Source organism: Dendronephthya gigantea, unplaced genomic scaffold, assembly GCF_004324835.1.
Source record: "Dendronephthya gigantea isolate DGI-Jeju-01 unplaced genomic scaffold, DenGig_1.0 000002F, whole genome shotgun sequence".
NCBI lineage: Eukaryota > Metazoa > Cnidaria > Anthozoa > Malacalcyonacea > Nephtheidae > Dendronephthya > Dendronephthya gigantea.
In genome coordinates, this window is record NW_021163012.1 from 2077425 (window position 1) to 2098739 (window position 21315).

Consider the following 21315-nt stretch of genomic DNA (forward strand, 5'->3'; position numbering starts at 1 on the left):
ACGTTTTGAAATGTGACTAGTCCAGTGCATTAAGCGTTTCCGATTATCTGGCAGGTCACGGTGAGTTTTGACAAAGACATGCGACCGCGTTTAATTGCGGAAACGGATGTAACCTCAAGGCGAAAGTCATAAGCGTTTTTGTGTCAGGAATTTGCTATTCTGTGCAATTTGAATTGTAAATGAATTTACATACGCACGCAGTTTGTATAACAATTAACAAGTGGTATGGCATGATAAAAATGGTAACGCGAAAGAATAACTTTACATAAGGGATTTCTTACAAGTAGGCGTCGAAATGTGCTGAAAAAAGGCGCTATAAATTGTTATGATATGAAATATATATTTTCTCCGTCAGGTTCTAGTGGTTTATAGATTACAAACGTAGAAACTAGAAAAAGTCTAAACATTTATTAATGATGTCCAACCAAATTTTGGCAGCTCTCGCGAGGCCCACGCATGACTCCGGTTAAAAATCGGTGACGTCATGTTAAGATCTTCTTGTTTCAAATGACGTAGCACTGACGTCATCACTTGTAGCATGTTTTGTTCAAATGAGTTCACTGGTTATATATACACGCGCTATTTGGCATGCAATGTGAAGCTTCAAATCTTCTTATTTTTATAGACTAGGGTAATAATTGTGAGGCAAACTTGTCAAAGTATATAATGTATATTAAGTTTCATTCGATCAATGTTTGTTCAACGATGAATAACGTAGAAAGGCAAGATTTGATCAGAATTGTCAATAATAATCATTTCCCCATTAGCGTTCGCTGCGGCACCTGCGGGTTGACCAGTTAACAAAACTTTCTTTGAGTTGTATCCAACAGGAATGTTAGAGCTACTGGTATTTACGAATTCTTTTCCGGGCAGAATACGACACAGAAGGAGACCATGTCCATAACCTAAACTGATACCTGGGAATTCTGAGAAATAATTCCCTCTACCGTAGGCCTGTCTACGGGCGAAACTTAGTTGAAGGTTGTTTTGCAAAATACTCTGTATATTGTTCGGCGCGGTCCCATGATAAGCTAGAATTTCTCGGTCGGGGATGCCTTGAGCTTGAAATTTTCTTTTAGTTGCTTGGAACTTTGTCTCAAGAACGTTGTTAATGACGATGTCGATGGAGGAAATCTTAGCTTGTTGCGCGGTCAACGGTGGATTACCCTTAGCTGCCATTCTTCTGAAATGGGACTCGGCGAAGCTGTAATACATTTCGAACGGGTCCTGGAAATTCACTGTTCTTGTTGGCAGCATATTTCTTATGGTAAGTGGCTGTTGTGGTGCGGCAAGATTTGACGGAGAGGGTGGGAGAACAGTATTAAGGTCAGAGAAATGGATGATGTACTGAGGAAGAGCTTGGTCTGGATCGAAGATCACAAACTCATCGTTCTTCACAGCTGTTCCACGTGGGGCAAAAACGGAGTCGTATCCATGAGATCGCAACTTCTGCTTGTTTAAATTATAGTCCGATTGCTGAACGGTTTTTGACTTTCCGAGAATAACCAGACAAAGTAGAAGTTTCTGGGAACCTTTGGTGTAAATGTTTTGAGCGCTTTTGGAGGAATCTGTCGCAAAGTATATTCCTTGACCATACATACCTCGTTTGTTGGCTGGTGGATTAGGATCTGGCATTCTGAATCCATTTTGCGTTATACCCCTTACGCCATTATCATCAGTACCATGGAATTTTTGAGCGATATAATCACCAAATGCCTTCGACTTCGCTTCTTCAAATTTCTTTTCCAAAACAAGATTGGTGACTTTCTCAATCTTGGTGATTTTTGGGAACCAGTTGTGCATTTTTTGAGTAAATTTAACGACCAGGTCGTTAACCATCTGATATTCCGCAGCTGATGAGCCTCTCGAGTGAACCTCATCGATTGAAAACGTTGACACCGTTTTCCTTGTTATCTTATCTTCAAGATCTTTCACTCTCTTCTTTGCATCTTCGTGGAATTTTCTCATCTTTTCTTTGTGTATATCATGGCAATTCCTGCAGTCACCTTTCTCGCAATCGTCCCCGCAAGTATTCGTACAAGGATGACCACACTTTCGTTTCTTTCCACACGGTTTGACAGGGCATTTGACTTCGCCATCTTGTTGATAGCATTGCTTCGCGATAGGGTGTTGACATATTCCGGTGAAGTAGACCGTTTTAGTGCAGTTCCAAGCGATATCTTCCGAACACTTTTTCCTTTTCGGCGAGGGATGTTTGCAAACAGGAAAAGTGTAGTCTATCATCTTCTGGCAACTGTCATGGCGATGAGCCTTGCCACACTTATCGACACATCGATGAACACCACAGGAATTCATTTTTGTACACGGATGTTCACACGAGAGAAATTCAATCTTCACGTAGCATTTCCTCTCTGTTTTATGGCCACATTTTGGAAAGGTATCGACGACAGGTTCATGGCAGAGAATGTCACACGTTCGTTGATGGCATTCCTTCTTCGCCTCGTGTCCACACGGAAGGCAAACTTTGACTTCTGTCCTACAAAGCATCTGGGAAAGAGGTTGCACGCATTTGCGTTTAACCGGATGGCCGCAGCCGGGAAACCAGTCATCAACAATTTCAACGCAAGACGCGTGGGAATGACTGGGAAGACAGGATCGCTTGCAGCAATGAATGCCACAGGGATAAACAACACCGCATCTCTCTTTGCACAGGCTTTTAGGATTTGTCATGACTTCTTTCACCCCGTCAGCATCGATGGCTTCGTATATTGATGTCGCGTGTTTGGAGCATCGAAGAGGGATCGTGTACCCAGCGCATTCTTGTCCAATCATTGAATTTATCATCCTGTACCAGGGAGAATTCCTTGCGTCTCTTAGGACGTTTAGATTTCCGACAAAGTACATGCCGCACTTTGCCCTTGACTGTGCTACACAACGACGATTCCACTCCTTCAGAAACCCAATTTTATTATTCTTGTTCGATCGCACGAGCGAAACAAGAATGTATTTATTCTCATCTCCTTGATACATGTCGATTGTTTGGACTTGCACGAATCCGTCTTTCAATCCACCGTCTTCATCATCGGCAACATTATCATCGGCGGCGGTTTCTTGGAATAATTCCTGATGTTTGGCTTTAGCTTTCTTCAACTGGTTTCTGAGAAGTTTAGTCTGTCCGAGATAGGCGGAAAGAACCGTTATTTCTGACGGGCGGCAGCCATTCCACAAAAGATACAAAACCAGAGCTATGATGCGGTCGGCTTCCTCGACATTCGTGTAGGTGCGTTCGTGCTTTTCAGGAGATTCATGCGACCAGAAATACATCGACTTTTTAATGCACTTCAAAGGCTGATTCAGGGAAACCATTTCCAAGTTATCTTCAAGATTTGGGTAGATATCGTGCAGCAAAGCTGAAAATTCGGGTCGCATCCGGTTCTGCTTCGTTAGCGATTTGAAAGGGAATCCAGAATCGATTAATCTCTCCATCATGGACTTGTTAAACTGGAAGTCTCTGCGCAACTCATAGGTGTCCACTTGAGGTTTAAGTTGTTTGTGGTCGCCAATTAAAATGAGATGCTCTAAAGATGACGTCAGCGCAGCCAGAAGACTTGGTTCCAGGATTTCAGCGGCTTCCTCGACAATCACAACACTGGGACCGATCTGATGAAGAAGATCATGATTGATTGATGCTCCAGTGATGGTCACACCGATGATCTTTTTCTGTAACAGCATTTCAACCTTTTTATTCATTTCCATTTCTTCCTTTCGTTTCTTCAGCAGTTCTAGCTTTTCAATGAGCTCGTCAAATTCTTCCGAAGCGCCGGATGTTTTTTCGTTCAGAATACAATGAAGGAACTGTAGTTTTTCAATCTCGTTTAAGTTCCAAAGATTCTTCACAAGGCGAATTTGTGGATTGACTTGCATATCGTTGGGATAATCGGAGATCTCGATCAAGACGCCCTTTTTGTCGTTGTTTTTAACGGACTTGAAAAGGACCACACCGTCTTTTGACCGCTCACCTTGCTTGAAGCCAGCAATCATTCTTGTTTCAAGTAACTCTTTCACGTGTTCTTCATCACCACTATCTTGATCGTCACCATCGTCAGTCACGTTGGAAGCATCGTCCTCTTCTCTGCGCTCGCTGCGAACTTGCAGAACAAATTGAGCATGAAACTCTTTCATACGTCGAAGATCCTGCCTGTTCGGTAGCCACGCTTCAAACGCTATCTCGAACATTTTAAAGCAATGTGTGGTGGTTTCGTCTTTGACTGCACCTCCCATTTGGAAGAGATTTTTTATTGACCCAAAACACAGCCCGATTTCGTCGACCAGTTTATTAGCCCACGCCCTATCGACAAACGTATTAGAGTTCACACGGTATTTTAGTCGACCACTCCTTCCCCAGGCGGCCTCGACGAGAAGTGAACGCAACTGCTCCTCACTAAGATCATCAATGAAACTTTTCTTTGTCAAATGACTGCTTGCATCAACTTGAGATGACAGCTCTTTGATCCGTTGTTGCACTTCATCAATCTCATTCCTCGTATCTTGGATTTCAGCGAACATTGCTTTGCTGTAACTCTTGTCCCTCATCAGTGATCTCATGATTTCCTGTAGATTACAAGGCTCCAACTCTGGCTCTTTGGACCTGCTGCCAATTCTCACCAGATCATCTATCGAACAGAATTGCAACATGTGTTTCAGGAACTCGTCTAGGGCGTGGTTTTTGTAGGTCAGCAATAAGATTGGTTTCCCAAGTTTCGGAGAAAGGGATAACAACAGCTGAACGATTTTCACTCCAATGAAAGTTTTACCACAGCCAGGTGGACCTGGAGAAAATAGAAATGAAAACAACTAAGCTAAAATCGCCTAATCCCTAATCCCTGATCCATTTTGCAAGTCTGGAATAGACAGACAGCACTGATCGAATTTCAAACAAATCCACGTTGACAAACTAGAAAATTGTGGAACAGAAAAGAGGAGATATATAGTCTCTGCTTTTTTACCTTGTATAATAGCCAGTCTATTCGTGAGAGCCTGTTTCAAAGCCTCGGTCTGGCTTGCCTCCAAGGATGTGCTGGAATGCGCATTGAAGACTTCTAAAAATCGTGCAAAGTCCATTGTCCCGTTGGAGATATCGTTGGGAGACATCCACGAGGCAAAAAATCCTCTTTTTGATGGACTCTCTTTGTATATAGGACTAGTATCCACTGTATTCGCGTGCCGGAGGTAATTTGGCTGTTGAGATGTCTTGTCGGCGTAAACAACTTCTGCCTGAAGTGGGAAACTTTCCATGTCGAATTCTTTTAAACTTCGCAGGATAGGACTCAGGGAGTGGTAGTAGGTCGGTGATTCGACCATGACTCCAGAACCTGTAAATATTCGAAGAAAGAATCAAGAGAAGGAAACTTGAAATCAAGCCAGTGGTAGAAACGCGTATTTGAAATACGTTTAGAGATTCATCAAAATATAATAGGAATGGACTGAATCATGACTGAATCCTTGACTGAGAATCAATTTATGAGTTAATTAGTAATAAATTTTTTCATTAGTAAATTAATCTATTAGTAATGGATTAGTAATTAATTATTAAATTAATGAGTAATTAAAAATTAATCAGTGACTTGAGGATATAATGAATAATAAAATTTCAAAGATCAACTACCTGCATGAGCTTGAAGGGAACTTATTATCTGACTCATTTTCTTGGTGTTTTCGTCTATCAACTCTAACATGATGATCTTGTGTTTGTTCAAGATATCTGTGTCTCTATTGGACACCACGGCCCATATGACATCATCAAACTTTCGGTTCAGTGAGATGCACACCAAATTTCCAAACATGAGTTGAGGCGAGGCTTCCCATTTCTTGACATCTCTAGCTGGAGAGAAGTGAACGGCAAGAGAGAAACGGCCATGTTGGATCTCAAAACCAGCCAGGTGGATATTATGATACACGTTCATATCTCTTTCGTCCAGTTCACAATCTTTGAGCTCTTTGATTCCATGTTGTATGGCCGAGAAGGTCTCGGCACGAAGCAGCCTGAAGTATGTATCCATGTAAGACTCTGGATCGAGGTAGGAATTCTTCACTGGGGAAAGATGTTTGTCTGCTTCAACCAGATTGCCAGCTAACTCATGATCAGTTGGAATAAACGGTAGTTCTTGCCATACTCCTGAAAGTATAGACAAGCTGTAATAGTACTATTGTAAACATAGAGCCCTGGGTAAGCCAGGAAACGCGATATGTTTACCATTGTGAGCAAACACTACGATAAGAAATTAAGAACGCACCTTCATCAGCAATCATACTGCTTTCTCCAGATAAAGCAAGAGATAGGAACTCAAATAGAAAACTTGATGGGTTTGGTATCCTTTCATTGATAGCACTAACTACGGGCAACAGACAGCGTGAAACAGTCGGGACTTGGCGAATAACCTCGTGGCAAAAACCTCGAATGAGCTCTGCTGATAAAAGAATTTGCTCATCTCGGAGGTAAAATACATCCCGCTCTGGAATATAGCGGCTTGATTTGACCATCTTAGGGAGACTTTTATCGTTGGATGCCTTAAACAATGTTCCTTGAACCACCGTCTTAATAGCCTCTTCGACAAGATTTTTCGAACCCTTCCCAACACGCAAAATCAATTTCAGCAGACGAAGAAGTTCTTCAACGTAATGTACAGCTTCCGGATCATCTGGAAAAGAACAAGTGACACCAATGAAGAGGATCTGTAGCAAATACATACAATTTTACGTATGATCAATACCTAATTTTCCTTCTTTACAATCATCATCATTTTTTAAGTCTAAAATAGAGTGAGAATAGAGCCCAATTGACCAGCATCACACTAAGTCACTAACCTCTATCTTCCGCAAAAGCAGGCGAAGCGAGGAAATTCCACATGATTGTATTGGATAAAGTTTCCATAAGAACTTTTTTACAGTCTGGTGATTGTAAATCCTGCGTATATTTCGCAATGTAATCCAGTAGTTCTTGACAGCTTCGCTTGGAATATTGCTGCAGCTTTACTTTCCGTGCCATTGGCCTTTCTTTATCCCTCTCTCCTAGCACAAATTCCACCGAATCCCCACCTTTTAAAGGCAGCACGTATTTTGATACGTTGTCAGGATGCATGAACACATCTTTGTTTTGATTATATTCCTCTGGTAAGACATTCCGGGGTTTTATAAAGATAGATTTCTCGTTTCTGATTGGACATAGTGTGCCCTTGTGCCATTGCGTGTTTTCTTTTTGTTTCAGGCCGACAGTTTTCCGTTTTTTCTTCTGTGGTTTCATTGTCCTTAACTATAGAAGATTTCACATAATTTTGTTTTACACAACTGCCCATCATTTCAGCTAGCTTACTTCGGCTAACTAAAGGTCTGTTCACACGATCCAATTTTGTTGGATCCAATTCACTTCTGACGTATGGAATGTAGTCTGTTATTTAGTGCCCGTAAACATCGTTAGACAACAAACTATAAAACATCCATCAGAAGTGAATTGGAACCAATAAAATTGCATCGTGTGACCAGACCTTAATACTGAATGTCTGAATCAATAAGAGACGATCCTTACTGGCCTCTAAGAAGAACTATTTGGAACTGATTGGGCTATCCAGTATAAAAAAAGTTACTTTCTAAAAAAAGTTTAAAAAAGTTCAGACTTCTTCTAACGGCTTCTATAGTAAAACTGGGTCAATAATAGATGATCCTTGCTAGGCATCTAGGAAGAACAGTTTAGAACTATTCAGTATAAATCGTAATAAATCATTATATATTCTTAACCTCACAGCAGGCGATGTGGAGAAAAATGCTTTGCGATTGTTTAAACAAGCTGCGGTCACGCTGGCGCATATATAAACATAGATACATAACAAATAAGATAATTTTATAGGCAAAGAAAGGCTTCGGAAACTTTGAATATACTAATGTCGTGCTTAGAATTGGCATTTAGCACTATATCCGATATAATTTTCAAAATCAGTACATACATTTGGACATATATGTAATTTATAGTGAAGAATAGATTGAATAAGGCTTATATGGGATAAAAATATGAGAAATAATGGTTTATAGAAATACTAGAAATAATATTTCTAGTATGTTTATAGAAATCATATTTTGAATGTATTAAAATACTCACCTGGACTATATAATCCAAATTCAATTGAGGTTTTCCATAGTCGAATTAGTCAGTTTTAACTTCAATTCACGAATGTTGAACCGAATATTGCAAAATAGGGTCATATTACTGGCAGGTGTGAGGTGTGCCATTACTTGGAATTCGTGGTTGTGGTTCCTGGAAGAAAACAGGAAATGGCGTCAGTGGGAGTAGTGACGATAAACTGTGACGATGTATAATCACAGCCTAGGCTACTTTGATCGCTGCGCACAATTAACACCATCATAATAATTATAATCCTTTTTTCCTTCCTCTGATATTTAACTTTTTGTAATATTGTATGTAACTTTGTGTAGTATGCAACTGTGTGAATCTTAATAATAAATCAGTTATAATGTTTACGAATAGCAGGGCGCTTATATATCAGGGGCCGGTTGTATCAAGCCCGTTTAGCTTGAAGTAAAACGGCGGATAAGTCAAAATTAAATCAAGCAGATAACGTCCATAAACATCACAGTGAAGCTCAAAATATTTCATAAGCGAAAATATCAAAACAAACAAATGAGAAACAAAATAATTATACGAACTAACTGAACAATCAGCAGCTGAAACATAGGAAAATAGGAAATACAAAACATCAGGTACATAGCTACTGTGTGAGAAGGCAATCTATTATAGAGAAGTAGAGAACCGACAAAGCATAGCAGCCCAGCTAAAGAACTATATGTTTCTCGTGTGAACTTACACAGCAGCCAAAAATAAGCGATCTCAACCTAAGTTAATAAGAATTCTTCTTATTAAGAACATTAATTCTCTGCTTAAAATAATCCTAATCCATAAGTGATTTTTTACAAATTCCTCCATTTCGACTTGCAAAATACGTCAAAGCGCTATAGAATTGTTGTAATATGAAATATATTCTCTGTGGTTCGAGTGGTGCATGTACAGGTTACAAACGAGAGAACTGTCTAAGCATTTATTGAAGGCGTTTAAGTTGATTTTGACAGATCTCTGATCTCGCTATTTTGGTTGAATACTGGTGACGACATGGTGAGATTTACCTGTTAGTTGTTTCAAATGACGTTATCATTCGTAGCATGTTTTATTTAATTAAAATGTTTAATAGTAGTTCAACGATGGATAACAAAGAAGGGCAAAATCTGATCAGAATTTTCAATAATGATCATATCACCACTTGCGTTGGCCCTACTGACTGCCCCAGGTCCCATAACTCGTGTAGACTGATCTCCGATTACTTTTTTGGAATTGTAGTCTGGTGGGATATCACAGGCAGTGGAGTCGACGAATTCTTTTCCAGGAAGAATGCGACACAAGAGAAGACCACCATCGCCATAACCCAGACTCACAGCAGGGAATTCTGAGAAGTAGTTACCTTTGCCATAAGCTTGTCTTTTCGCGTAACTTAACTGCAAGTTGCTCTGGAGGATACTATCGATGTTCTTCTTGTCGGTTCCGTGATAAGCAAGAATTTCCGTGTCAGGAATTCCTTGGCTTTTGAACGACTTCTTGGTTGCTTCAAACTTGTCCTCGAGGTCTTTGTTGATTACGATATCAATGGATGAAATAGTAGCTTGGCGTAGGAGGGAACTCGTAGTTGCCATTCTTCTGAAGTGAGATTCCGCATAGTTGTAGTACATTTCAAAAGGATCTTGAAAGTTCACTGATCTCGATGCTTTCATCTTCTTTACGATACAAGCCTCTTTTGTATGTATGGACGGTGAGGGAGGTACCAGTGTTTTTCTGTCGGAGAAATGGATGATGTACTGAGGAAGCGCTTGGTCTGGATTAAAGATGACAAACTCATCATTGATCACTTCTGTACCTCGTGGGGCATACACAGAATCGAATTTTTTAGAGCGAAGTTTCTCCCTATTTAAGCTGCTATCCGCTTTCTCGACAGTCATGGACTTACCAAGAATAACTTGACACAACAAAAGTTTTTGGGAACCTTTGGTGTAAATCTCTCGGGCGCTTTTCGAAGAGTCCGTAGCAAAGTAGATGCCTTGGCCATACATGCCTGGTTTTTTTGGAGGGCGGGGATTGGCCTCTGGTATTTTGAAGCCCTTTCGGATAATTTTTCCCAATGCAGTGTTTGACGTGCCGTGGAATTTTGGAGCGATATAATCACCAAAAGCTTTGGACTTCGCTTCTTCAAATTTCTTTTCCAGAATAAGATTGGTGACTTTCTCAATCTTGATGACTTTTGGAAACCAGTTGTGCATTCGTTGGGTAAACTTAACGACCAGGTCGCTAACCATCTGATATTCCGCAGCGGATGAGCCACTCGGGTGAACCTCATGGATTGAAATTCTAGTTGCCGTTCTTCTTTTCAATTTATTTTCGAGCTCTTTCACTCTGTTCGATGCATCTTTTTTAAACTTCCTCATCTTTTCCTCGTGTATAAGACGGCAATCCTTGCACTCACCTTTGTCACAATCGTCTCCGCAAGCATTCCTACAAGGATGACCACATTTTGGTCGAATTTTTCCACATGGTTTAACAGGGCATTTGACTTCGCTTTCTTTCTGATAGCATTTCTTTTTGATTTCATGTTGACATAATCCGGTGAAGTAGACAGTTTTAGTGCAGTTCCAAGCGATATCTTCCGAACACCTCTTCTTTTTCGGCGAGGGATGTTCGCAAACAGGAAAACTGTAATCAATCATCTTACATAGATTACAAAGGTAGAAACTAGAAAAAGTCTAAACATTTATTAATTATGTCTAACCAAATTTTGGCAGCTCTCGCGAGGCCCACGCATGACTCCGGTTAAAAATCGGTGACGTCATGATAAGATCTTCTTGTTTCAAATGACGTAGCACTGACGTCATCACTTGTAGCATGTTTTGTTCAAATGAGTTCACTGGTTATATATACACGCGCTATTTGGCATGCAATGTGAAGCTTCAAATCTTCCTATATTTATAGAATAGGTAATAATTGTGAGACAAACTTGTCAAAGTATATAATGTATATTAAGTTTCATTCGATCAATGTTTGTTCAACGATGAATAACGTAGAAAGGCAAGATTTGATCAGAATTGTCAATAATGATCATTTCCCCATTAGCGTTCGCTGCAGCACCTGCGGGTTGACCAGTCAACAGAACTTTCTTTGAGTTGTATCCAGAAGGAATGTTAGATCCACTGGTATCTACGAATTCTCTTCCGGGAAGAATACGACACAGAAGGAGACCATGTCCATAACCTAAACTGATACCTGGGAATTCTGAGAAATAATTCCCTCTACCATAAAGCTGTCTGCGGGCGAAACTTAGCAGAAGGTTTTTTTGCAAAATACTCTGTATATTGCTCGGTGCGGTCCCATGATAAGCAAGAATTTCTCGGTCGGGGATGCCTTGAGCTTGAAATTTTCTTTTAGTTGCTTGGAACTTTGTCTCAAGAACGTTGTTAATGACGATGTCGATGGAGGAAATCTTAGCTTGTTGCGCGGTCAACGGTGGATTACCCTTAGCTGCCATTCTTCTGAAATGGGACTCGGCGAAGCTGTAATACATTTCGAACGGGTCCTGGAAATTCACTGTTCTTGTTGGCAGCATTTTTTTTATGGTAAGTGGCTGTTGTGGTGCGAGATTTGACGGAGAGGGTGGGAGAACAGTATTAAGGTCAGAGAAATGGATGATGTACTGAGGAAGAGCTTGGTCTGGATCGAAGATCACAAACTCATCGTTCTTCACAGCTGTTCCACGTGGGGCGTAAACGGAGTCGTATCCATGAGATCGTAACTTCTGCTTGTTTAAACTATAGTCCGATTGCTGAACAGTTTTTGACTTTCCGAGAATAACTTGACAAAGTAGAAGTTTCTGGGAACCTTTGGTGTAAATGCTTTGAGCGCTTTTGGAGGAATCCGTCGCAAAGTATATTCCTTGACCATACATACCTCCTTTGGAAGCAGGTGGATTAGGATCTGGCATTCTGAATCCATTTCGCGTTATACCCTTCACACCATTATCATCAGTACCATGGAATTTTTGAGCGATATAATCACCAAAAGCTTTGCACTTCGCTTCTTCAAATTTCTTTTCCAAAATAAGATTGGTGACTTTCTCAATCTTGATGACTTTTGGAAACCAGTTGTGCATTTGTTGGGTAAACTTAACGACCAGGTCGTTAACCATCTGATATTCTGCAGCAGATGAGCCACTCGGGTGAACCTCATGGATTGAAATAGTTCTAGTTGCCGTTCTTATTTTCAATTTATTTTCGAGTTCTTTCACTTTCTTTCTTGCATCGTTTCTAAACTTCTTCATCTTTTCTTCATGTATACGACGGCAATCCTTGCAGTCCCCTTTGTCACAATCGTCTCCGCAAGCATTCCTGCAAGGATGACCACATTTTGGTCGAATTTTTCCACACGGTTTAATAGGGCATTTGACTTCACTTTCTTTCTCATAGCATTCCTTTCTGATTTCATGTTTACATATTCCGGTGAAGTAGACAGTTTCAGTGCAGTTCCAAGCGATATCTTCCGAACACCTCTTCCTTTTCGGCGAGGGATGTTCGCAAACAGGAAAACTGTAATCAATCATCTCCTGGCAACTGTCATGACGATGAGCCTTGCCACACTTATTGACACATTGATGAACACCACAGGAATTCATTTTTGTACACCGATGGTCACAAAAAATGTCTTCAATCTTGAGGTGGCATATCTTTTTGGTTTCATGACCACATTTTGGAAAGACAAAAGCAACCGGTTCATAGCAAAAAATGTCTTCAGACTTGAGGTGGCATATCGTTTTGGTTTCATGACCACATTTTGGAAAGACAAAAGCAACAGGTTCATCGCAATCAATATCACAAATCTCTTGATAGCATTTCTTTTTCGCCTCGTGTCCACATGGCAAAGAAACTTTCACTTCTGTCTTACAACGCATCTTAGAAAGAGGTGTATCGCACCTACGTGTTACGGAATGGCCACAGCTCGAGAAACGATCTTCCACGTTTTCTATGCAAAACCGGTGATGATGTTTGCGAAAACAATAATTCTTGCATCTATGAATGCCACAGGAATAAAAGGCACCACACTTCGCCTGACAAAGTTTTTGAGGATCTTTAATGACGTCCAAAACCATATCAGCATCGATGGCTTCGTATATTGATGACTCGTGCTTGGAGCATCGAAGAGGGATCGTGTCCCCAGCACAATCTTGTTCGATCATTGAATTTAACATCCTATTCCAGGGAGAATTCTTTGCGTTTCTCAGGAGGTTTAGATTTCCGACGAAGTACATACCACATTTTGCCCTTGACTGCGCTACGCAACGACGATTCGTCTCCTTCAGAAAACCAATTATCTCTTTATCGTTCGATCGCACGAGCGAAACAAGAATGTATTTATTCTCATCACCTTGATACCCATCGATTGTTTGGACTTGCACGAATCCGTCTTTTGCTCTATCATTGTTTCTTTTTTTCAATCCATGAGCGGTTTCTTGGAATAGCTTCTCATAATCGACTTTAATTTGCTTTAATTTGTTTCTCAGAAGTTTAGTCTGTCCGAGATAGGCGGAAAGAACCGTTATTTCTGACGGGCGGCAGCCATTCCACAAAAGATACAAAACCAGAGCTATGATGCGGTCGGCTTCTTCGGCATTCGTGTAGGTGCGTTCGTGCTTTTCAGGAGATTCATGCGACCAGAAATACATCGACTTTTTAATACACTTCAAAGGCTGATTTAGGGAAACCATTTCCAGATTATCCTCAAGATTTGGGTAGATATCGAGCAACAAGGCTGAAAATTCAGGTCGCATCCGGTTCTGCTTCGTTAGCGATTTGAAAGGGAATCCAGAATCAATTAATCTCTCCATCATGGACTTGTCAAACTGGAAGTTTCTGCGCAGATCATAGGTGTCCACTTGTGGTCTGAGTTGTTTGTGATCGCCAATTAAAATGAGATGCTCTAAAGATGGCGTCAGCGCAGCCAGAAGACTTGGTTCCAGGATTTCGGCGGCTTCTTCGACAATCACAACACTGGGACCGATTTGATGAAGAAGATCATGATTGATTGATGCTCCAGTGATAGTCACACCGATGATCTTTTTCTGCGACAGCACTTCAACCTTTTCACTCATTTCTATTTCTTCTTTTCGTTTCTTCAGCGTCCTAAGTTTTTTTATGAGCTCGTCAAATTCTTCCGTCGCTTTTGATCTTTTCTCCTTCAGAAGACTATAAAGAAAATGCAATTTTTGAACCTCGTTCAAATTCCACAGATTCTTTACTGAACGAATTGGTTGACTGACTTGCATATCGTCGGGATAGTCCGACATCTGAAATAAGATATCTTTTTTGTCGTTGTTTTCACAGGATTTGAAAAGAATCACGCCATAGTTTGATGTCTCGTCTTGTTTAAAGCCAGCAATCATTCTTGTTTCAAGGAGTTCATTTACGTACTCTTCATCACCACTCTCATCTTGGTCGTCGCCATCGTCGGCCATGTTTGAAGCACCTTTCTCTTTGCGCTTGCCGAGAACCTGAAGAACGGATTGGGCATGGAAATACTTTACCTGCCGAAGGACCTCTTTCATATGTCTGTCTGGCAGCCACGCTTCAAACGCCATGTCGATCATTTTAACACAATCTGACGCGGACTGCCTGGTTGAAGATGTCACAGGAACACCTTCGTCGTTCACAGCATTTCCGGTTTCCAGGAGATTTTTTAAAGACCCAAATTGCCGCACAACTTCGGTGACCAGTCTTTTAGTTGAAGACCTATTGGCGTACCTCCTGCTGCTCACTGGGTATATTAAGCGGCTACTGCTTTCCCACGCGGCTTCAACGAGAAGTGATTGCAATTGCTCTTCATTAAGACCAGCAATGAAACTCTCCTTTGTCAAATAACTGCTCGCATTAACTTGAGATGACAGCTCTGTGATCCGTTCTTGCACTTTATCAATCTCATTTCTCGTTTCTTGGATCTCTGTAAGCATTGCTTTGCTCTGTGCTTTGCCGGGAATTATCGGTGATGACCTCATGATTTCCTGTAGATTACAAGGCTCCAACTCTGGCTCTTTGGACCTGCCCCCAATTCTCACCAGATCATTTATCGAACAGAAATCCAACATGTGTTTCAAGAACTCGTCCAAGGCATGGTTCTTGTAGGTCAACAATAAGATTGGTTTTTCCAGCTTCGGCGAAAGGGTTAACAACAGCTGAACGATTTTGACTCCGATGTATGTTTTACCACAACCAGGTGGACCTATGGAAATGAAAAGTTAACTTTTAAGTCTAAAATGGATGAAAATTTCTTAATCTTACCGAGTAATGAAGATTTACAAATCAAATCGCAGGCGAGGTACGATATTGTGTTTTTTTACCTTGTATAATAGCCAGTCTATTCGTGAGAGCCTGTTTCAAAGCCTCGGACTGACTTGCTTCCAAAGATGTACTAGACTGCGCATTAAAGACTTCTAAAAATCGGGCAAACTCCATTGTCCCTTTAGATATTTCATTGAGAGATGAGGCTTCCATTCCATCTGTTGATGGACTCTCTTTGTATATAGGACTAGTATCCACTGTATTCGCTTGCTGGAGGTAATTTGGCTGTTGTGATGTCTTGTCGGCGAAAACAACTTCTGCCTGAAGTGGGAAATTTTCCATGTCGAATTCTTTTAAACTTCGCAGGATAGGACTCAGGGAGTGGTAGTAGGTCGGTGATTCGACCATGACTCCAGAACCTGTATTCGAAGAAAATAATCCAGTTGAAGACAGCATTCACTTGTTGTCTGCGGCAGTGAAAAAGGGCATGTAAAACGCTTATTTTTAATGCATTGGAAGGTTGATCGAAGAATGGTATTGTAAATGAGAACTTATTAAAACAGAAAGAGTGACGGCATGAGCGATGTGTTAAAATGCAGAGCGACAAAGTGTGAATATCAATTACCTGCGTAAGCTTGAAGGGAACTTATTATCTGACTCATCTTCTTCGTGTTTTCTTCTATCAACTCTAAAATGATGATTTGCTCTTCGTTGAGGAGTGCTTTGTCTCTATTGGACACCACGGCCCATATGACATCATCAAACTTTCGGTTCAGTGAGATGCACACCAAATTTCCAAACATGAGTTGAGACGAGGCTTGCCATTTCTTGACAGGCCTAAATGGAGTGAAGTGAACGGCGAGAGAGAATCCTCCATATTTGAGCTGAAAACCAGCTAAATGGATATTATAATACACGTTCATATCTCTTTCGTCAAGTTCACAATCTTTGAGCTCTTTGATTCCATGTTGTATGGCCGAAAAGGTCTCGGCACGAAGCAGCCTGAAGTACGTATCCATGTAAGACTCTGGATCAAGGTAGGAATTCTTCACTGGGGAAAGATGCGTGTCTGCTTCAACCAGATTGCCAGCTAACTCGTGATCAGTTGGAATAAACGGTAGCTCCTGCCAGGCTTCTAAGGCATAGATTAGTACCTGTTAGCTCGTATTTCATCACAAACACTAGTAAATAGAATAAAGAATAGGTAAAAGATTTAAATACACACCTTTATCAACAATCATATTGTCTTCTCCAGATAGAGTAATCGACATGAAATCAAATAGGAAACTTGATGGGTTTGGTATCTTTTCATTGATTGCACCAACTACAGGCAACAGACGGCGAGAAACAGACGGAACTTGGCGTATAACCTCGCGGCAAAAACTCCGAATGAGTTCTGCTGATAACGGAGTTTTCCCATCCTGGAGGTAAAACACATCTTCGTCTGGAATATAGTGGCTTGATTTGATCATCATGGGGAGGCTTTTATCGTTGGATGCCTTAAACAACGTTCCTTGAACCACCGTCTTAATCATTTCTTCGAGAAGAGTTTTGGAACCTTTGTTAACACGCAAAATTAACTTCAACAAACGAAGGAGTTCCTCAACGAAACGCACAGCTTCCAGATCACCTGTGAAAACACAAGTGACAAAGCTGAAGAAGCTTTTAGTTAGTACATACCTGGGACTGCTTGTACGAAGGCTGGATAGCGCTATCCACCGGATAGTGATTTTTTCCACAACCGTTTAAAAAATGGTTGAAAAGCGATAAAATTTCATCTTTGGAACAAAAATTATTAAAAAATCCTCGATTTAGGAACGCTAACACCTGTATTTAAAAAGCTCACTCACACTCACACTCATTGAGTGTGACATAAATACTTTGTTAATGCTGGTCAATGAGAAAGTTCTTTCTGAATAAGTGGAAAGATTTATAGTAAAACACTGAAAATCAAGCCCCTATTCGACTGAAAATACCGTATGGAAACGTTATGAGAAGATTGAGATCTCCCACCCAAGGAGTTTGAGTGTGATGAGCTTTTAGAATACAGACGTAAGAGTTAATCGAAGTTGTAGCAATCAACGGGCGATTTTAAAGCGATTGAAAAAATGTCCTTTGCTTTGTACAATTTTTCTTCTTCACCTGCGACAAACAATACATTGCTGACTGTCGGTGATCAACGAGAACCATGCCATACAAACCTTCATCTCTCGCAAAAACAGGTGAACCAAGGACACTCCACATAACAGTATGGGATAAGGTTTCCATAAGCACTTTCTTACAGTCTTGTGAATTCAAATCTTGCGTATATTTCGCAATGTAATCCAGTAGTTCTTGACAGCTTCGCTTGGAGTATTGCTGCAGCTTTACTTTCCATGCCATTGGCCTTTCTTTGTCTCTGTCACCAAGAACAAATTTCAGGGAATCCCCTTCTTTCACAGGCAGTGCGTATTTCGATACACCATCGCAGTGCATGAACACATCTTTGCTCTGATTATAATCCTTTGGTAAATCATTTAAGGGTTTTATAAATAGAAGTCTCTCGTTCTTGATTGGACATAATGTGCCCTTGCGCCATTCCGTCTTTTTTCTTTTCTTTCTCTCTTTTCTCCGTTTCTTTTTCGGTGGCTCCATTGTCTTTAACTATGGTGAAGAAGATTGCTTACAGTTTGGTTTTATAAGATTGTCCAACTTAGGTCTTTTTTCACTGTATTAGCTATTTAGTATAAATAAAGCTAATTTTGTTTAGGTTCCCTCCTGTAGTTACACTGGATCAATAAGAGATGATCCTTACTGGACCTCTAGGAAGAACAGTTAAGAACTGATAGAGCTATCCACTGTAAAAAAAGTTAATTTAGTTTAGGTTTCCTCCTGTAGTAACACTGGATCAATAAGAGATTATCCTTGCTGGACCTCTAGGAAGAACAGTTTAGAACTGATAGAGATATCCACTGTAAAAAAAGTTAATTTAGTTCAGGTTTCCTCCTGTAGTAACACTGGATCAATAAGAGATTATCCTTGCTGGACCTCTAGGAAGAACAGTTTAGAACTGATAGAGATATCCAGTATAAATAAAGTTAGTTTAGTTTAGGTTTCCTCCTGTTGTAACACTGGATCAATAAGAGATGATCCTTACTGGACCTCTGCGAAGAACAGTTTAGAACTGATAGAGCCAGTATAAATAAAGTTAGTTTAGTTTAGGTTTCCTTATGTAGTAACACTGGATCAATAAGAGATGATCCTTATATGACCATGGTCGTATTTGCCATTTTCCAGCGAATATGACCATGGTCGTATTTGCCATTTTCCGGCGAATATGACCATGGTCGTATTTGCCGTTTTCCGGCGAATATGACCATGGTCGTATTTGCCGTTTTCCGGCGAATATGACCATGGTCGTATTTGCCATTTTCAGGCGAATATGACCATGGTCGTATTTGCCATTTTCCGGCGAATATGACCATGGTCGTATTTGCCATTTTCCGGCGAATATGACCATGGTCGTATTTGCCATTTTCCGGCGAATATGACCATGGTCGTATTTGCCATTTTCCTACGATTATAACAATGGTCGTATTTACCATTTTCCGGCGAATATGACCATGGTCGTATTTGCCATTTTCAGGCGAATATGACCATGGTCGTATTTGCCATTTTCCGGCGAATATGACCATGGTCGTATTTGCCGTTTTCCGGCGAATATGACCATGGTCGTATTATTTGCCGTTTTCCGGCGAATATGACCATGGTCGTATTTGCCGTTTTCCGGCGAATATGACCATGGTCGTATTTGCCATTTTCAGGCGAATATGACCATGGTCGTATTTGCCATTTTCCGGCGAATATGACCATGGTCGTAATTGCCATTTTCCGGCGAATATGACCATGGTCGTATTTGCGGCCATTTTCCTACGATTATAACAATGGTCGTATTTACCATTTTCCGGCGAATATGACCATGGTCGTATTTGCCATTTTCCGGCGAATATGACCATGGTTGTATTTGCCATTTTCCGGCGAATATGACCATGGTCGTATTTGCCATTTTCCTACGATTATAACAATGGCCGTATTTACCATTTTCCGGCGAATATGACCATGGTCGTATTTGCCATTTTCCGGCGAATATGACCATGGTCGTATTTGCCGTTTTCCGGCGAATATGACCATGGTCGTATTTGCCATTTTCCGGCGAACTCGACCATGGTCGAATTAGTCGTTTTCCGGCGAACTCGACCATGGTCGAATTAGTCGTTTTCCGGCGAACTCGACCATGGTCGAATTAGTCGTTTTCCGGCGAACTCGACCATGGTCGAATTAGTCGTTTTCCGGCGAACTCGACCATGGTCGAATTAGTCGTTTTCCGGCGAACTCGACCATGGTCGAATTAGTCGTTTTCCGGCGAACTCGACCATGGTCGAATTAGTCGTTTTCCGGCGAACTCGACCATGGTCGAATTAGTCGTTTTCCGGCGAACTCGAACATGGTCGAGATTCAATGAAGTGTGAAAGGTCTTTGAGGTATTGAAATAAGTCTTTATGACACCAAGTAAGCACATGCTATTGTTGTGGTGATTATTCCACTACCAGGATCATGTTATCTGCTGATTTCAATACCTCAAAATCATCTCACGTTTCGTTGAACTCGGGTAACCGGGCTCATGTAAACAGCCTTTTAGTTTAGGTACACAAAAAGTAGCTATAGCACGGTTTTTTTGGTCGTATGAGTTGTCTTTCTGTATTGACGTGAATGAACACGAATATGGCCTCGCATATCGCTATTAGCTGCATGAAAATCCTGAAATAAAGCCAGTAACCTGTCCGTACATATCTATATCTATATAGTCTCATCTGAGTCTATATATATTTATATAAATATATGTATCTATCTATATGTATATATCTATAGTCTGTATATATCTATCTATAGTCTCACCTGACTGTATAATCCAAAATGATAATACGTACTCCATGTACCGTTTAAAGGTTGTGTGTGTAGCTTTAAAACTCACCAGCGAATCTCAAACTAAATATTACACAATGTTTGTAGCAACATTCCAGCGACCGGTAGTTACGTATTTCCCAGGAATTACTTGTGGTTCTTGGAAAATAACAGGAAATGGGTCGCTCGATCACGCTGTTATTATTAAAAGACAGGCTTTTAATAAAAAGCATTCTCAATTATCACTCCAGCGTGAGCGACGGAGTTGAAAATTCGCCTTGATTTTTTTTTGGTTTTTTTATTATTTTTCGTCGTCGCAACTCGCAAGTGTGTTTTGGCGCGAAATATACTAGTATTTGGAAAGTGTATGTGACTGTATTTATCTACGTTACAGTTTTGTCTCCCAAGAGTTGGTGCACAGCTCGAAATCTCTCTAATTTACCAATGCGCGATTTGATTTCGCTCGCATGATACGGCAATTCCTCCAAGAGGAACAAATAAACCGTTCTTTTGATGCTGTTCGATTAAGTTTGTATTTAATTGGGGTCAGAATATATTTAATGGACTTTTAGAGAGCATATACAAAAAAAACCTGTTGGAATAAAATCAGTGTTCGGTCTCTTAGTTCAAAGGCCAGTTCAAAGCTAGGTTAGCGGTAACCCTGCATGGGACAAATTTTAATTCACTGTTTTTGTCTAAGTGCTTCTGAACCACTGTTAGTTTTAAAACTTTTACAAAAAATAGTTTTTGTCGGTCCAGAAAAATTAATTTTTTCATTTATGAAAAATTTACCTAAACACCTTATCCTTACAAGTCTTTGAAATATGAATTAGAATTCGCTGGTAACTGGTAAGATGGTGGTTCGAATCTTGCCTTGGGAAAAATGTTTTTGTCACGACTCGAAAGAAAAGATTTAGGTGAGATAAAGAAAGAACCTGTGAATCACAAGATCTCTCGTGGTCTAGTGTTGAAAACAATGGTCTCTTT

At 40.5% G+C, this 21315-nt stretch overlaps 4 protein-coding genes across 4 annotated transcripts; all 4 read right to left on the reverse strand.

Moving 5' to 3' along the window:
- Window positions 1-678: 678 nt before the first annotated feature.
- LOC114536569 (NFX1-type zinc finger-containing protein 1-like) lies at window positions 679-8328 on the reverse strand. Its single transcript, XM_028557917.1, has 6 exons — window positions 8111-8328; window positions 6826-7270; window positions 6255-6659; window positions 5627-6136; window positions 4968-5333; window positions 679-4790 (listed from the first exon to the last, which is right to left on the reverse strand). Exons 2-6 carry the CDS (start codon window positions 7259-7261, stop codon window positions 700-702), a joined length of 5808 nt encoding a protein of 1935 aa, XP_028413718.1. The 5' UTR covers window positions 7262-7270; window positions 8111-8328; the 3' UTR covers window positions 679-699.
- An 861-nt stretch (window positions 8329-9189) lies between these two features.
- LOC114537109 lies at window positions 9190-10318 on the reverse strand. Its single transcript, XM_028558248.1, has one exon. It carries the CDS (start codon window positions 10123-10125, stop codon window positions 9220-9222), a length of 906 nt encoding a protein of 301 aa, XP_028414049.1. The 5' UTR covers window positions 10126-10318; the 3' UTR covers window positions 9190-9219.
- A 793-nt stretch (window positions 10319-11111) lies between these two features.
- Window positions 11112-12008, reverse strand: LOC114533258. The gene has a single exon (XM_028554763.1). It carries the CDS (start codon window positions 12006-12008, stop codon window positions 11112-11114), a length of 897 nt encoding a protein of 298 aa, XP_028410564.1.
- Window positions 12009-12996: 988 nt separating this feature from the next.
- Window positions 12997-18021, reverse strand: LOC114533269 (NFX1-type zinc finger-containing protein 1-like). Its single transcript, XM_028554773.1, has 6 exons — window positions 17589-18021; window positions 16613-17017; window positions 16013-16522; window positions 15447-15806; window positions 13154-15328; window positions 12997-13007 (listed from the first exon to the last, which is right to left on the reverse strand). Exons 1-6 carry the CDS (start codon window positions 18019-18021, stop codon window positions 12997-12999), a joined length of 3894 nt encoding a protein of 1297 aa, XP_028410574.1.
- Between the last annotated feature and the right edge of the window lie 3294 nt (window positions 18022-21315).

What these genes read in the sequence shown, in the direction of transcription:
- LOC114533269 (XM_028554773.1), bottom strand. Translation starts at nt 18,021, where the DNA reads ATGGAGCCACCGAAAAAGAAACGGAGAAAAGAGAGAAAGAAAAGAAAA. An exon ending in CAATATGATTGTTGATAAAG is followed by an intron (nt 16,523 to 16,612) that starts GTGTGTATTTAA and finishes TCTATGCCTTAG; the next exon opens with AAGCCTGGCAGGAGCTACCG. An exon ending in TTCCCTTCAAGCTTACGCAG is followed by an intron (nt 15,807 to 16,012) that starts GTAATTGATATT and finishes CTTCGAATACAG; the next exon opens with GTTCTGGAGTCATGGTCGAA.
- LOC114533258 (XM_028554763.1), bottom strand. Translation starts at nt 12,008, where the DNA reads ATGTATGGTCAAGGAATATACTTTGCGACGGATTCCTCCAAAAGCGCT.
- LOC114537109 (XM_028558248.1), bottom strand. Translation starts at nt 10,125, where the DNA reads ATGTATGGCCAAGGCATCTACTTTGCTACGGACTCTTCGAAAAGCGCC.
- LOC114536569 (XM_028557917.1), bottom strand. Translation starts at nt 7,261, where the DNA reads ATGAAACCACAGAAGAAAAAACGGAAAACTGTCGGCCTGAAACAAAAA. An exon ending in CAGTATGATTGCTGATGAAG is followed by an intron (nt 6,137 to 6,254) that starts GTGCGTTCTTAA and finishes CTATACTTTCAG; the next exon opens with GAGTATGGCAAGAACTACCG. An exon ending in TAGACTGGCTATTATACAAG is followed by an intron (nt 4,791 to 4,967) that starts GTAAAAAAGCAG and finishes TATTTTCTCCAG; the next exon opens with GTCCACCTGGCTGTGGTAAA.